Source organism: Ursus maritimus, unplaced genomic scaffold (assembly GCF_017311325.1).
Source record: "Ursus maritimus isolate PB19 unplaced genomic scaffold, ASM1731132v1 scaffold_23, whole genome shotgun sequence".
Taxonomy (NCBI): domain Eukaryota; kingdom Metazoa; phylum Chordata; class Mammalia; order Carnivora; family Ursidae; genus Ursus; species Ursus maritimus.
In genome coordinates this window covers 33,891,141-33,905,655 of record NW_024424786.1, presented here as the reverse complement: position 1 = coordinate 33,905,655, position 14,515 = coordinate 33,891,141, and the positions used below count along the sequence as shown (strand labels likewise).

At 40.8% G+C, this 14,515-nt stretch overlaps 1 protein-coding gene across 1 annotated transcript in view; it reads right to left on the bottom strand.

The window, feature by feature from the left end:
* The window catches only part of LOC103666104 (fatty acid desaturase 2-like protein FADS2B), a 16,489-nt gene extending 5,631 nt beyond the window's left edge, over positions 1 to 10,858 (bottom strand). The window contains exons 1-3 of the mRNA XM_008694128.1: positions 10,395 to 10,858; positions 3,696 to 3,806; positions 725 to 922 (exon numbers count right to left, since the gene is read on the bottom strand). Coding sequence (XP_008692350.1) covers positions 725 to 922; positions 3,696 to 3,806; positions 10,395 to 10,784 — 699 coding nt within the window. The 5' untranslated portion in view covers positions 10,785 to 10,858. The remainder of the gene's footprint in view (positions 1 to 724; positions 923 to 3,695; positions 3,807 to 10,394) is intronic.
* Positions 10,859 to 14,515: the final 3,657 nt, after the last annotated feature.

Below are 14,515 nucleotides of genomic sequence, written 5' to 3'. Positions count from 1 at the left end.
ACACTTGAAGACACTTTTCCCAAAGGCAGGAACCAGAAGCATTTCCTTTCATGTCTACAACACAGTGCTGCGCTCACAGAAGGCCACATTCAGAGATTCATACTTCACTCAACAAAGATTTATCGAGTGTTCTGCTATGTGCCAGTGTTATCATTTATGGTGGAATCCATACTTTTTAAAAAAAAATTAAATTCCAGTTAGTTAACATACAGTATAATATTAGTTTCGTGTGTACAATGTAGTGATTCAACACTTGCATGCAACCCCATAGTCCTTAGTCCCCGTGACCTATTTCACCCATTCCCTCAGCCCCTCCCCTCTGGTAACTGTCAGTGTGTTCTCTGTAGTTGAGAGTCTGTTCCTTGGCTTGCCTCTCTCTCTTTGTTGGTTGGAAGATGAATACAAGATAAAGGTGAGTGTCACATGGCTGAGAAAGGACTTCAGTTACTGAACTGGTATGGAGAGAATCAGATGAAAAGTAGCATGTGTCATAAATTGAATATTTCCTATGTGCCAGTCATGGTGCTAGGCATTTCACACATTAACTTGTTTAGTCCAGAATATTTCCATAAACAATTATTATCCCACTTTTACAGAAAAAAGAACTGGGGTCTGGCAAGATGTATCCAACACTGATGAGTAGCTTGGTACCAGTCTAAAGAGAGAAGGAAACATTTTAAGCCTTCCCTCTAAGCCCCTGCCTGAGCTTAGGCTACCTGCTTACCTGGGAAATTGTGAGAAGAAAGGAAATGAATATTGTCACAAGCCAGCCGTTGCCAAAATGCCACACTATTAGCCAAGCCAGGGTCTCCAAAATCAAGATATGAGCCAAGTGAAGGAAGAAGAACACCCAGTTGGCCTTGAACATGTTCATGGCCTCTAATGTTCTCCGCAATTCTTGGAAATCTTCCACCAACTGGGACTGAGAAATAAATATTCAGGGAAGGAATTAGTTCCCTCAGGAAACACAAATGAACACAATGAATAATCTATTTAATTAGCTTATTAATACCTTAATTTTAATGAATAGAAATTTATTGATATTAGCATGTTTAATTGGGCAAAATTAAAAACATAAAACCATGAACAAACAAAACCTTTTAAACCTTTCATGCGATAATATCTATACATATATTTTTTTTTTCCTGGAAAAGAGAAAGATGAGTAGAGTTTTGTAAACTGTCCTCAAACTGTTTTGGAACTCAGAATTGGGTTTGTTTTGGGTGTGGGGGTGGTTATTGTGTCTAATAGTTGTCATTTATTTATTTATTTATTTATTCCTTTATTTTTTTTAAAAGATTTTATTTATTTATTTGAGAGAGAGTGAGCGAGCACGAGCAGGGGGAGCAGCAGAGAGAGAGGGAGAAGCAAATTCCCCGCTGAGTAGGGAGCCCAGTGTAGGGCTTGATCCTGATCTAGGGACTTCCGGATCATGACGTGAGCTGAAGGCAGATGCTTAACTTTTAAACCATCAGTATTGTTTCAGGTGTTGATTGATCTCTGATTATGCTGCAGAAAACTGCATGGTCTGTATGGATACCCCATACTTAGGGGTTTTACACAGCATTTTCTATGTCATCAGCAGTTTAATATGTGTGAAGGGCTCTTTCATTAAAGATGATGAACAGAAAGATACAGTTCACTTAGATTAGCTCAAAGGATGACTTTCCTGTGAGCTGCCTTGTTGGAGCCCCAGAAACAAAGCAGGATCTCTGGTGGCATTGGTGTGTGTCTGCTGCCATGTGTGGGGGTCCTGGTCCTGTGTCTGTGTAACAGGTGTACATGCATGTACACTCAAGTGTTGTGCTCACACTAATTGTCTTTATGCATATATCTGAGTATATATGTGTTATTTTACACACACGAATATGTATATCTTTGCATCCATATAAATGTACTAAAGATATTTACAGCAGATCTTTCCCCCCAGAGACCAATACTCTTTTAGGTAATGAATGATTGTCTACAGCTCTCAACCATTAGTGGACTTGCTTTTCCTTTGAGAAAATTTTAGGAAAAACAAGCTTTGCATCACCTTCTGTTTTTAAACTGAGAGCCTCCTCTCTAAGTGATGGGGACATATCTGGAGGTTTGTCAATTGCTGTTGTCATCACTGAGTTCATGATAATGATAGTAGGAGAAGAAAGGGAAGAAGAAAGGGGGGTTAGACAGAAGGGGGAATGAACCATGAGAGACTGTGGACTCTGGGAAACAAACTGAGGGCTTCAGAGGGGAGGGGGGTGGGGGGATGGGATAGGCCGGTGATGGGTAGTAAGGAGGGCACGTATTGCATGGTGCACTGGGTGTTATACACAACTAATGAATCATCGAACTTTGCATCAGAAACCAGGGATGTACTGTATGGTGACTAACATAATATAATAAAAAATTATTATAAAAAAAATTTATCAAGCATTTGCTACGTTCCAGACACTGTGCTAACTTGAAATGCCTTTAACTCTTTCCATAATCCCCCAATATCTCCTAGGAGGTTGGCGCTACTGTTGTTGCTATTTTAAGAGAGGGAGACTGAGTCATGGAGAGGCTTGGTAACTGGCCTGAACCCATACAACCTATGACAGGGCTGGGCTGTGAGTCCAAGTGTGCTGCCACAGAGCCCTTGCTGCCACATGAGAGCTGTGTGTCCTGACACATAGCTGTGCAGAATGCACGTGGACCTGAGGGGTGATCGTAAGTGTTCGTCTGAGGTCTGCCCCAAACCAGTTCTGTGTCCTCAGATTCTGCCTCTTTCCTGGCAGGTTTGTGTCCTCATTTCTTAAAGCAGAAACATAATCCTTATTCTATCCTCTTCACAGTGACATATGGATCAGCACTTGGTACAAATTATTTCTGAAGAATTACACAGAATTATTTCTGAAGAAGAGTTTGTTTTAACAAAACAAATTATAAAAAAAGAAAAAAAAAAGAAATGCTCAATATTAGGTAAATCCCTTGAAGCTTTATGTAAAATCATCCTAGTGAATGTTTAATCTTACAGAGACCCTGTCCTTTGGAAGACAGTATTTCAGGTAGCCAAAGTATTAGAGAAAGAAAAGAGTGGCACCCTTCCTTGGGAATACCTAAGGGGCGGGAACCAGAAAGAAGTGACTTGGAGTCCTGGTTCTTTGACCACAAACCGTGGGACTTCCAGAAAATAATTTTTTCTCCCTGGACTATAATTTCACCAAATTAAAAGTAGCTATTGTTAGGATATATTCACATCTTTCATTCAAGAACTATTTATGGAGTCCCTACCACATATCTGATCCTGTGTAGGTGGGTTCTTGAGGACACAGGGATAAGCAAAAAACACATATTCCCCACTCTCATGGAACTTACTTTAGCAGGAAACATTGCTACAGACATCACACAGTTACAAGCAGCCACTGGAAAAAAAATTGTGTGTGTACATTGCCTGCATGAAGTAGGTACTTTGAGACATGGAATTACTGTTTGTTGCAGGACCAAACATTTCATTCCTTTCTTACACAGATGTTTGAAGGTTCTGAGGGTCTAAGGAGGATGACATTGTTTCGAAATATGCAGAATCTACTCATTCATGCTATAGCAGGCTCACCTAGGCGTGACAGCTGGTCTCACAGAAAATGATCATTTCTTGGTTATATCAAGAAAGAGTCAACTGGCTCTTGTCCCCATCCCTCCACATGCTCCCTGGGTCCTGAGACCTCACTCACATTTTTGTTTCTCTCCTGGCCGGGCTCTTCCGGGGCAAGCTCTCCGATGAGCAGTGGATTAAGGTACAATTTTACAGTGTCAAGCTTCAGGTGCATGGCTCTGAAGACATCCTGTAAATCAGAGAGAATTGTTGACGCTTAGGAGACACACACCTGCCCACAGAATAGTCCTATTCCTTACCTCATCCTGCGCCCATCTTGGGAATCAGTAGACTCTGTTACAGAGGATTTCTTCTAACTCCAGGAGGATGTTTCAAGTTGAATAATCAAAACTGCCCTTGGAAATCCCCTATGAAAGCCTCACGCTGGAGATCCATGTACTTAATGCACTGTTTCATGAGGCAAGCCCAACACAGCCAGGACATTCCTAAGCACTGAAAGAGATCACTATTTTGTTGAGCACCAGAAGTAGTTGGCTTGAGTTAATGAACCATGGTGAGTCTTTAGAGCCCAACATCAAGCTTGGTGGAGTTGCTCACATTATCTGAGGCATGGAATAACCGCGACTAGTTATGAAAATCCCATCTCGCATCAAATCTCCCTCTTGGTTCTTGGCCAAAGCCAGGAGGAATGAGGCCTTTGAACTGCATTATTTCTAAATAAGGACAGGTTAAAGTTGACAATGGTAGTGTAGGTCAAGTGCACAAGAGAGCGTGGGAACACAGCTCTGAGGTCTGGGTTGTCTAAAGTAGTACACCCTCGGCAGAGATTGGCACTGAGGGGGTCTCATCACTTTTTCTAAAAAAATGTTAAGACAATCTCTGCAAGGGCTTGTGACAGCCAGGCACAGAACAGAGGTGACCAGCTGTGTTTTTTCTCATCTCAGCTCCATGTTAACAGCACCTCATAGAGGCTGTGAGCAGCAGTGGTAGTTCTTATATCCTGCTTATATTTGGAAGTAAGCAATGTTCTCTTCCATCCCAGGGATTTAAACAGTCTTGGGGGAAGGAAAATTCTCCAAGAGGTAGATGTTAGACTTTCTGCTATTGTGGCTTTGGGGACAAGTGTGATTAAAAATGAGGAAATATAACCAAGATCGTAACTCGAATACATGGAAGCCTTACACATAACTCTAAAGCACTGGTGTTCCAGAGTATTCTCTAAGAAAGTGGACCCCGGAGTGGCATTCCTACATCTAAATTCTGGTTTCTACTTACTATCCGTGTAATTGTGGACAAGTCTCTTCACCTGTCTTTACTTCGATTTTCTCTGACATAAGTGTGATGATAATACCCCACCAACTCATAAAGTTATTGTAGGGAGTAAATGAATCAACTAGAATCCAATTGGCATATCGTAAATTCTCAATACAAATTAGCCATCTTTCTTGTATGTATGCTTCTAGTGCTAAGAACTTACTACCTACCTTCTCTTCAATACAGCAATTCATAGATTTTCTTTATATATTCCAATGCCTAATGTGGTATGAGCTCTGGCTCATTATAAATAAATGTATTATTTAAATACATACAAGCCTAATTATTAGAAGGCATTTATATAATGAATGACATTAATTAGAAGGGTATAATATCAACTCTTTAGACTTCCTTCACCTAAGGGTCTCTAGATTCAATGATGTAGAAAGGGCTTTGTGTTTGCTAGAACCAGTCCAGGCTCTACTGTCCATTCTGTTTCTGCATACTTCCTTTGACCCCCTTGGGAAATGCTACACTGTATGATTTCAAACGTGTTTCTTTCTTTCTTTTTTTTTCCCAAAGATTTTATTTATTTATTTATTTGACAGAGAGAGACAGCCAGCGAGAGAGGGAACACAAGCAGGGGGAGTGGGAGAGGAAGAAGCAGGCTCATAGCGGAGGAGCCTGATGTGGGGCTCGATCCCACAACGCCGGGATCATGCCCTGAGCCGAAGGCAGACACTTAACGACTGCGCTACCCAGGCGCCCCTCAAACGTGTTTCATAACTGTCACATTCTTCAAGTCTAAAACTTAGTTCCCCCAAAGAGGAAGAGAGCTATTCAATGATTAAGAAGGTGATTAAAGTATTTTAAGATTGTCCGTAGTGAAAAATCATATTCTACGTGTGTAGGAGCAGATTAGGATAGAAAACATTCTGATGGATCAAGGTAAGAGTGTAGAAGAAAGGTAAGCCATTGACATTTCATTTTACTTTGAGCAGTCATGCAGAGTCCTGGAACAGTGTGCTGATAATAATGTTCTTCTGCGTTCATTGTTTTTTTTCTGATTCCCAGCAAGATTTGCAGGTAATACTGTGATAATAGATCCTGAAAACCTACGGAGTTTTCCAGAATAGTAGGCATTGTCCTGCTATGTGGAAGTCTTTTTGTTGTACTGATGAGCAGTAAAACAAAGGAGTTTAGGTAGTCTTAGAATATTCAATTTAAAAGAATTTCTTAATAGAGGCTGGATATTGTGTAAGTCATGAAATCATATTTTTGAAAGATCTGTAAAAATAGGCTATGTTATTAACACTCTTGGGCAAGTATAATCCTGCTAAAGGATATAAGGGTAATAATATAATCCCGCTAAAGGAGAGCGGGTAAAAGGAAGGGGAGACGGGATAGTGCCAACGTCTGTTGAATGTATCCTGTGTACAAGGCACTCTATGGGCCAACTCATAATCAACATCTTAGTTCCGTGAGGCTCCCTCTCTTCTGATGTAAAATTAAAGACACCAAGTCTCAGAGGAGAGAAGCATCTTGTCCACAATGCCACAATAAATAGGTAAGTGGTAGAGCCGGGATTTGCACTAAAGGCTTCGTGACTTTAAAGCCATGAAGCTGTAAAGATTTATTCCAGCCTTAACATGCATAATTCTTTTTCTGAAAGGCCTCTCAAGAGAGAAATGATGCCAGATTGTTTTGGGATGATACTAAAAATCAGTATGTATCTGCTGAGCAGAGAGTAATGATGTCTTTCCACATTAGGTTTTAATCCCCTGAATCACTTTGCTTCTGGCTCCGACCTACCTCTCCAGGCTTACCGTTCACCATTACTCCTCATGAACCATCTTGCCCACCAGACCTCTCCCCATTCAATAAACATTTAACACTTCTATGTTGTTCTGAAGCTTTGCACATCGGTTGCTTTGCCTTGACTGCCTTCCTCCATTTTCTTCCCATAAGAACTCCTCACCCTTCCAGATTCAGATTATATTGTCTCTCCTAACTCACTCAGGAAAGTTATTTATGATCTCCTCTGGGCTGCCATAGCTCCTATAGCTTTTCAAATTATATTGTAAAGAAACTGTGTATTTGTTCCTTCTTTAGCGGTCTTTGTGTTTTTCTTTTTTTTTTAATTGAAGTATACTAGATACATAACATTATATTAGTTATAAGTGTACAACAGAATGATTTGATATTTGTATCACAATGATCACCACAATAAGTCTAGTTAACATCTGTCACCTTACATAGTTCCCCAATTTTTTTCTTGTGATAATAACTTTTAAGATTTAATCTTAGCAATTTTCAAATATACAATACAGTATTATTAACTACAGTCACCCTGCTGTACATTACATCCCCATGATTTATTTATTGCAACTGGAAGTTTGTACTTTTGAAACCCTTCACCTTTTCTCCCACCTCATACTTCCCATCTCTGGTAACCACCAATCGACTTTCTGTATCTATGAGCTTGATTTTTTGTTTTCTTTTTTAGATTCCACGTATAAGTGAGATCATATGGTATTTGTCTTTGCCTGACATATTTCACTTAGAAGAGGAGGAAGAGACATGGCTCAGCACTCAAGACCCTTTCTCTTCCTCTCCTTTCTCTTTTCTCTTTCTCTATCTTTTCTTTCCATCCTCTCCTCCTCATGTCATGATAGTCACTGATGTTAGCTGAGCACACACTATGTGCCAATATTGTGCTGAGCAAAGGAAGTGAATACGTTGGAATGCCCCTTCTGGCTGGGTGCTTAGTCTTGATGTCAATCCTATTTTCGCTCCACCTCTATGCACATCCTCTCCTCCTCCTGCCCTCGCCTCCCCTCCCTTGGCGCCATACCACCTTTTTGGAGTTGCATACAATGCTCCTGTCTTCCACGTGGTTGTCCTCTAAATAGCTGAAATGGACTTTTCCATATTTCCTCTAAGTTTTTGTCATCCCTTCTCTGTCAAATTCACCTTTGACCCGCACCCGAAAGAACTCGAGTTTCTCAGCATCCTTCTTAGAGTGTGGCTGTCCAGAGATAAGGAGGATACTTAACTTGCTTTCTTTGTCCTGGATCTGCTGCTCATGTGCACGCATCACAAGATTGCACTTGATCCTTTCCTACCATTGCCTTACATAGAACTTGTGGCCAAGTAGTGTTTCATGTCCTGCCCTCAAATGCTTTGTAAGCCTCATTTCCGTAATTGCCAAATAGCCCATCATATAGATATATTGTTAATTATATAATCAATCCTACTTGGACATTTTCCCTGTGACTTCTTCTCAGGTAAGACGAGGCCTAGACTGTAATTATTTGCACCATGTCATTAGTTTTTAAAAAAAATTTTTTTAAAGATTTATTTATCCATTTTGGGTGGTGGGGAAGGGCACAGGGAGAGGAAAAGAGAGTCCTAAGCAGACTCCTCGCTGAGTGTGGAGCTGGATGCGGGGCTCGATCCTGTGATCCGGAGATCACAACCTGAGCCAAAACCAAGAGTCGGATGCTCAACGGACTGTACCAACTAGGTGCCCCATCGTGTCATTAGTACGAAATCATATAGTTTGAAAACACTAAGATCACTCATGTGCAATAAGAGGAGCTGATGTACCCATTTTGTTTTATGGACTTACTTGTCTTGTCTTTTCTTTGGAGAAGATTACAACCCATCTCAGGAGAACTAAGTAATAAGAAAGCACAAGAACTGCCATTTTTTCAGTATTTAATCTGTGCCAAGCACCACAGGCATTATTGACTTTCGCAAGGCTAAGATGAAGATTATTATCCTCACTTTCTAGATAAAGAGCCGAGGTTCCAAGAACTTCAGCATCCTCCCCTCAAGACATTCTTAGTAAGTGGGAGAGCTCAGATGCAAGCCGGGCCTGTTTTGTTCCCAAACCTGCACTCAATCATTAGGCTGGACTCTTAACAAGGGTTTTAGAATGGCTGACTGCATGAATGAATGAATGAATGAATGAATCATCCTACAGAGAAGACTATCATTATTTACCTTTTATGAGGAGGATAGAAGCTTGGAGAAGTGTTTCTATGTAAATAAAAGAAAAGTGTCTCCCTGTGGGCACCTTTGGGTCCAGGGCCAGCACACAGAGATTATACTTTCTTTGGTCCACAGTTGCCTTTCAGGGCACAACCTGCAAATACCTCTTAGTTTTAGAGTAAGCATTTGACTGCAGGTCCTGTACGTTCTGCTCACCTTCACTAGAGAGCATGAAAATTCTCCACCATGGGCCCCCTCTTTTCCCAATCAGATGACGCCAAATATAATCAGAATTTCTGAGCTGGTGGTAAACAGGAAATAATAATTACACCTCTGAGGCTAGGGATGTCAGTGAGATAAATAAAATAGGTACAATTTAATGAAACTTTCTTAAGTGTCTGGCATTGAGCTAAACACTTTCCAAGCATTAGTCCCATTTACCATAAACCCGTCAGATGGGTAAGGTCATTCCCATTTTGCAAATCGTGAAGTAGAGGCTGGGAGAATTTCAATAACTTTCCCATGTTCACACAACCAGTTCCAAAGTTTAGGGTCCCCGTGTTCAGAGTAGCTATGGAATATTACATTTGTCAGAATTCTTCTGGAGCCTCGCATTCTTCTCGAGCCATATTCCTTTGGAAGAATCTTTTCTCTGAATATTTTTGGATTTTTTTTTTTACCTAAAGTCTAAGGTACATGGCTGACCAATCATGCTCAGGATTTTCATTCTTTATGTATGAATTCTTAGGTGGCATGGGTGTTTTCCCCTAAAGTTCTGATGGTTTCTATTTTATTACTCAGTCTCTCCTTGTAGGCTAGAATTGGATGCAGAATCATGGTCTTTTCCTAATTTCTGGGAGATAAACATCATCAGCAAATTACAGATTTATCAGCCCAGCTGTCTCAAGCCAAGTGAGTTTATCAGTTATTTCTAAGGCAGTTGAAGGCTTACATCTTTGCCAACACATCGTCTGATCGGATTCTGTGACTTGGGTTAGAAAAGCACCATCCATAATTGTAGGTTTGCATTATTGTTATTAGCATTTTGATACCTAGCAGATGAACTGCTGTCTGTCTTTTACACACCCCATTTATAGGGGTGTGAGAAATTTCTCTTTGGGCACAGACATTTTTTCCAGATTTTACTCGCTCTTTTAAGAAGAAAAAGACAGTGACATATGGTAGGCACACTTGTGGTGAGCATAGCATAATATATAGAGTTGTTGAACAACTATGTTGTACACCTGAAACTAATGTTAACTCTGCGTCAACCATTCTCCAAAAACAAAACAAAATAGTGATTTTAATGAAAAACAAAGCAAAACACCAAGAACAAAACAAAATCCAAAATATGCGAACACTTTCTACTGTCAACATCTGAGCTCATCCCAAAGTAGGAGTTGGGCCCTGAGGCTTAATTTGCTGGATAGGAATCCTGAAAAATTGGTTTGGGGGGAGATGAGCAATTGTGGAGTTTGAGGACATACTCAAAATACTCTTGGAAAGAGAGCCTCATCCCAACTACCCAGCAGCTGGAAGAGAGAGGGCAGAGCACTGAGTTCCTTACCGTGGCATCTTCGCCAGCGTAGTGGTTGAGGACCCGATGCCCACCTGGATGCCTCTTGGCCCAGCCAGTAACATCGTAGACCTTGCGATGAATCACCAGCCACTGATCGTCCTTCTGATTGTGTCTCTGGATCTCCTGCCAGCTGTACCTGTTGAGGCTTTTTCTGGCCGTGTCGCATTTCCCATTTGACTCCTCCTTTACAGAGTCCTCACCTCTCCCATTTGTTACTGGTTTCTCATTTGCTCCATGCTTCTCGCCTAGATACTGCTGACTCTTTCCTACAAGGCTCTCATTACCTGCATGCTTGTCGTCAAGCTTCATTGTCACTGCACCCCTGAGATTTCTGGGTTGACTCCTGAAATTTCTAATCCTTGCCTCTGATGGGATCATAAAATGGCTCTTTTCCTTCCTTCTTATTCCACTGCGATATGATACCTGCCCAGAAAACTTCTTTGGAGCCTCATTACTGCTTCACAAAACTGACAGTGAGCACGCCCCAGCTTCTCACTTGTCAGTCCTGAATCTTCTGCACGGATAGAGGCTGGATCACATTTTTGTCTTGGGAGGTGAGACCAACTTTCTCTCCTTACTTCTCCTATCTCTGCTGGCAGGCATCCCCCTTCAGCATTAAATGCCCCTAGGAAAGAGCTTGAGCCAATCCCAGTCGGTCTGAAAGTCGCGGCACGCCCCAGGGTGGTGGGGCAAGGCTCAGGTCACAGGGCTGCCTACGCCGCTCCCCCGTGGGCTTGGGTTCACTAGGTCTCTGGCCTGCCTGTGGATGGAGACATTTAGGTTTGTTAATTTCACATGGGAGCAAAAACTTTCAAAATCTCCAGGTCGACATGAATGCTTGGTGGACTTGGAAAGTATTCTTTGTGATAGCTGTTACTTCTCCCTAGGGTTCTCAATTTTTTAAAAAACATTTTTAAAAGAATGGTTTAGGTTTACCAAAAAAGCCAATGAGCAGAAAACTAGCTTTTCTCCTTTATCTTTGAAAGCTGTCTAAATCTGTCGCACTCCTAAAGAGAACAGCAGCTGACGTTTGCCAGAATGAACAAGGGTTTACAAAGCCCTTGTCACATGCTATATCTGATTTAATCCTCACATCAATCTTTTGAGAGACGTATTCTTAGTGTCCCATTTTTCAGATGAGAAAACATGAGCTGAAGACCTCAGGTAACATGCAAGAATCACTTCAGTGACAAGTAAATTGGTGCAGAAATTCAGACTGTCTGATTCCAGATCCCCAACTTTTCCTCCATGTGTTCCTCAAACCCAGGGTCTAGACATTATATGATAATAAATTGACTCCGTGGTTTAGAAATGAGGCAGAAGAAGAGCTTCTGGGGTAGTGTAGTTGTGGTGGGGAGGAAGGGTCTTAATTTCAAGAAAAGAAGCAGCATGAAATAATAGGAAACACCCCTTTTTATATTTGGGAATCAGTCCTAAGTAAATCATCAGTAATTCAGCCTAAGATTTATATACTAAGGGTTTTATTCTAGTATTGTTTATAATTGCTAAAAATCAGGGATGGCCTAATTATCCAGCAATAGGAAGAAGGCTGATGAACTATGTGTATGTCGAATATTATACAGATATTTTAAAAAGAAGTTTTTATAGAATTTTTAAATTCATAAACTCATGTATACAATATAATGAAAAAATCAGTTGATGAATTCTATTTACTGAATAATATATGATTGGAAGGGAAAATGTTAAAAACTAATGTTGCCATTAGTTTGGATTATAGTGTTATTGAAGCATTTTTCCATCTTTATTTTTGATAGTATTTCCCAGATTTTGTACAAATGAATCATGTTACTTTTATAATTTAGAAAAGGCAGTTTTTGTTTTTTAAATAAGGATCTAAGAAAAAATATATAAAACATGAATTTTGGAGCTGGATGAACCTGGGGTCAGATTTCTGTTTACCATTTATTAGCTGTAGAGGATCACGCAAATCACCTTACTTCTCTGGGCTTCAGTTTTCCCGTCTGTAAAATGAAAGAAGCACTATTCTCAGTATTCCATTGAATTAACATAAACGCCGTGGTATTTACAGAAATGCTCAGTAGTTTCCATGACTTCTGTATGGAAGTTTCATGAGTCCCACATATACACACTTGGTATTTGTAGGCTATACACATACACTAAGGCTACCTGCAGGATTTCAGCATAATTGAGGTTTGAGGGCAACAGTCTGGTTGGAAATTTGTCAGGGGCAGGTAAATGGCTTGCCCAGGGGAAGTTGGCTGGCTCTTTCTGTAATCTCGGGATAAGGTCATTTTGATCGACTCCAGAACACAAATGCACTGAGGGGAAGTGGGGGTGTGTGTCCGGAGAGATAATCAAAGACTCTCTCATCCCTCTATTGGTGTTGCATTGCAACCACTTGGCACACAGCAGGACTTTTGTAATTGTTAATTTCTTGTCTGTACTCGCGTGGATATCGAGTCTAGCTTCTCAGGCCTTTGGAGCTTTTGTACTTGTTTGCTTTGGAGGCAGGGAGGCTGCTTATACCACTGGAAATAAACTCTGGATTCAGAAATACCGAAGCTGAGTATTAATACTTGCTCAAGATTCTTATGATCTCTGTGTGTAGATTTTCTTTTTCTTTTTTTTTTTAAGATTTTATTTATTTATTTGACAGAGATAGAGACAGCCAGTGAGAGAGGGAACACAAGTTAACCGCTGTGCCACCCAGGCGCCCCTCTGTGTGTAGATTTTCTTATTCTACAAAGTGGAGTGAACGAAAACCATACTTATGAATTTATAAAGCAGATTAAATTACATGATGTATTGGAAGAAACTAGTTTCATGCCTAACACCTGGACATACTCAATAAATGCAGCAGTTGCTATTACTGCTATTGTATGTTTTATTTTTGCTTTGGAGTGTAGTTGCCTGTGTTTGGGGCCTTACTTCATATTATTATTATTATTATTATTATTATTATTATTATTATTATTTTTAATGTTGTCATTAAAATGACCATCATTATTAGGGTCCAGGAGAAGAGACCAAAGGTGTTTGACTATGGAAGGTGAGGCTCTCTGGCTTCTACCTCTTTCTACTCAAAAGGCTCTCCAACATCTGGGACTTTCTAGGCTGGGAATTCTGTTCTATCTTCTTTTAGTAGAGACTGGCATCCAGTGGACTCCATTTTTGTTTTACTCAATTCTGTGGAAGAAAGAGAAAGAGAGAGGGAAAGGGAGAGCGGGGAGAGAAGGAAAGTGACAGAAGAAATGATAACTGTGAATGAAACGAGAACAAAACCCCAGAGGAGGTAGAAAAGAAAGAAGTGGTATGGAGAAGAGAGATGAAGTACGTCCGACAGTGGTGACTGGGATGCCAGTCCCAGCTTTGTCCCCGACTACTGCAAGCCTGGTCCCTTCACCGGGACTGTTTCTTCATTTGTAACGTGAGATGTTCAAATTGATGGCCGCCAGCAGCCCCTCAAATTTAACAGTGTACAAAAAGAGAGACAAAGCATTCTTCATTTCATGGCAAAGTGTAACGATTGACTTCTGAGTATTCGTGCATCGGTAGTGCTAGGATTGTTGCTGGCCCCCTCCAGACGGACCTCTTTGTGGTTCAGGGGACAGTTTAGAATGATTTCTCACACTGACCTTGTCACAGAGGGAGAGCACATGAGCCTTGGCCAGTTGCGGATCAGAACCTCTTTAAAAAAGGTATTTGGGCATGGCTTCGTTCCTGCTTTATGTGCAAGGTGTCTAGAAGGCTCAGAAAGTATTGGTAATGGAGTTTTTCCTGATTACAAACAAGTGTGTTTATTCCAAAATTTCCTTGAAGGATATGATTCTGAGATGTCAATTCCACAACGGGCTTTTTGAAAAACTAGCATCTCTTACCAGGGGAGGGTGAATCACTCACGTATTTACAGATCCAACCCCCGAGCCTGTATTGAGGAGACTTTATGGGCTGGAATTGTGCCTCCAGGCCTCTCTGGCATCTTTAAAAACAATGAGTCTTCTTGACATCACTACTCCATAGGAGGTCAGAGTAGGGGGTTACAATGACTCAAGTGTATTCATTCATTGAATACAGAGTCCCCGGTCAGGCAGGTTAGACCAATACAAGACCTTCTGTATCCAGGTGCC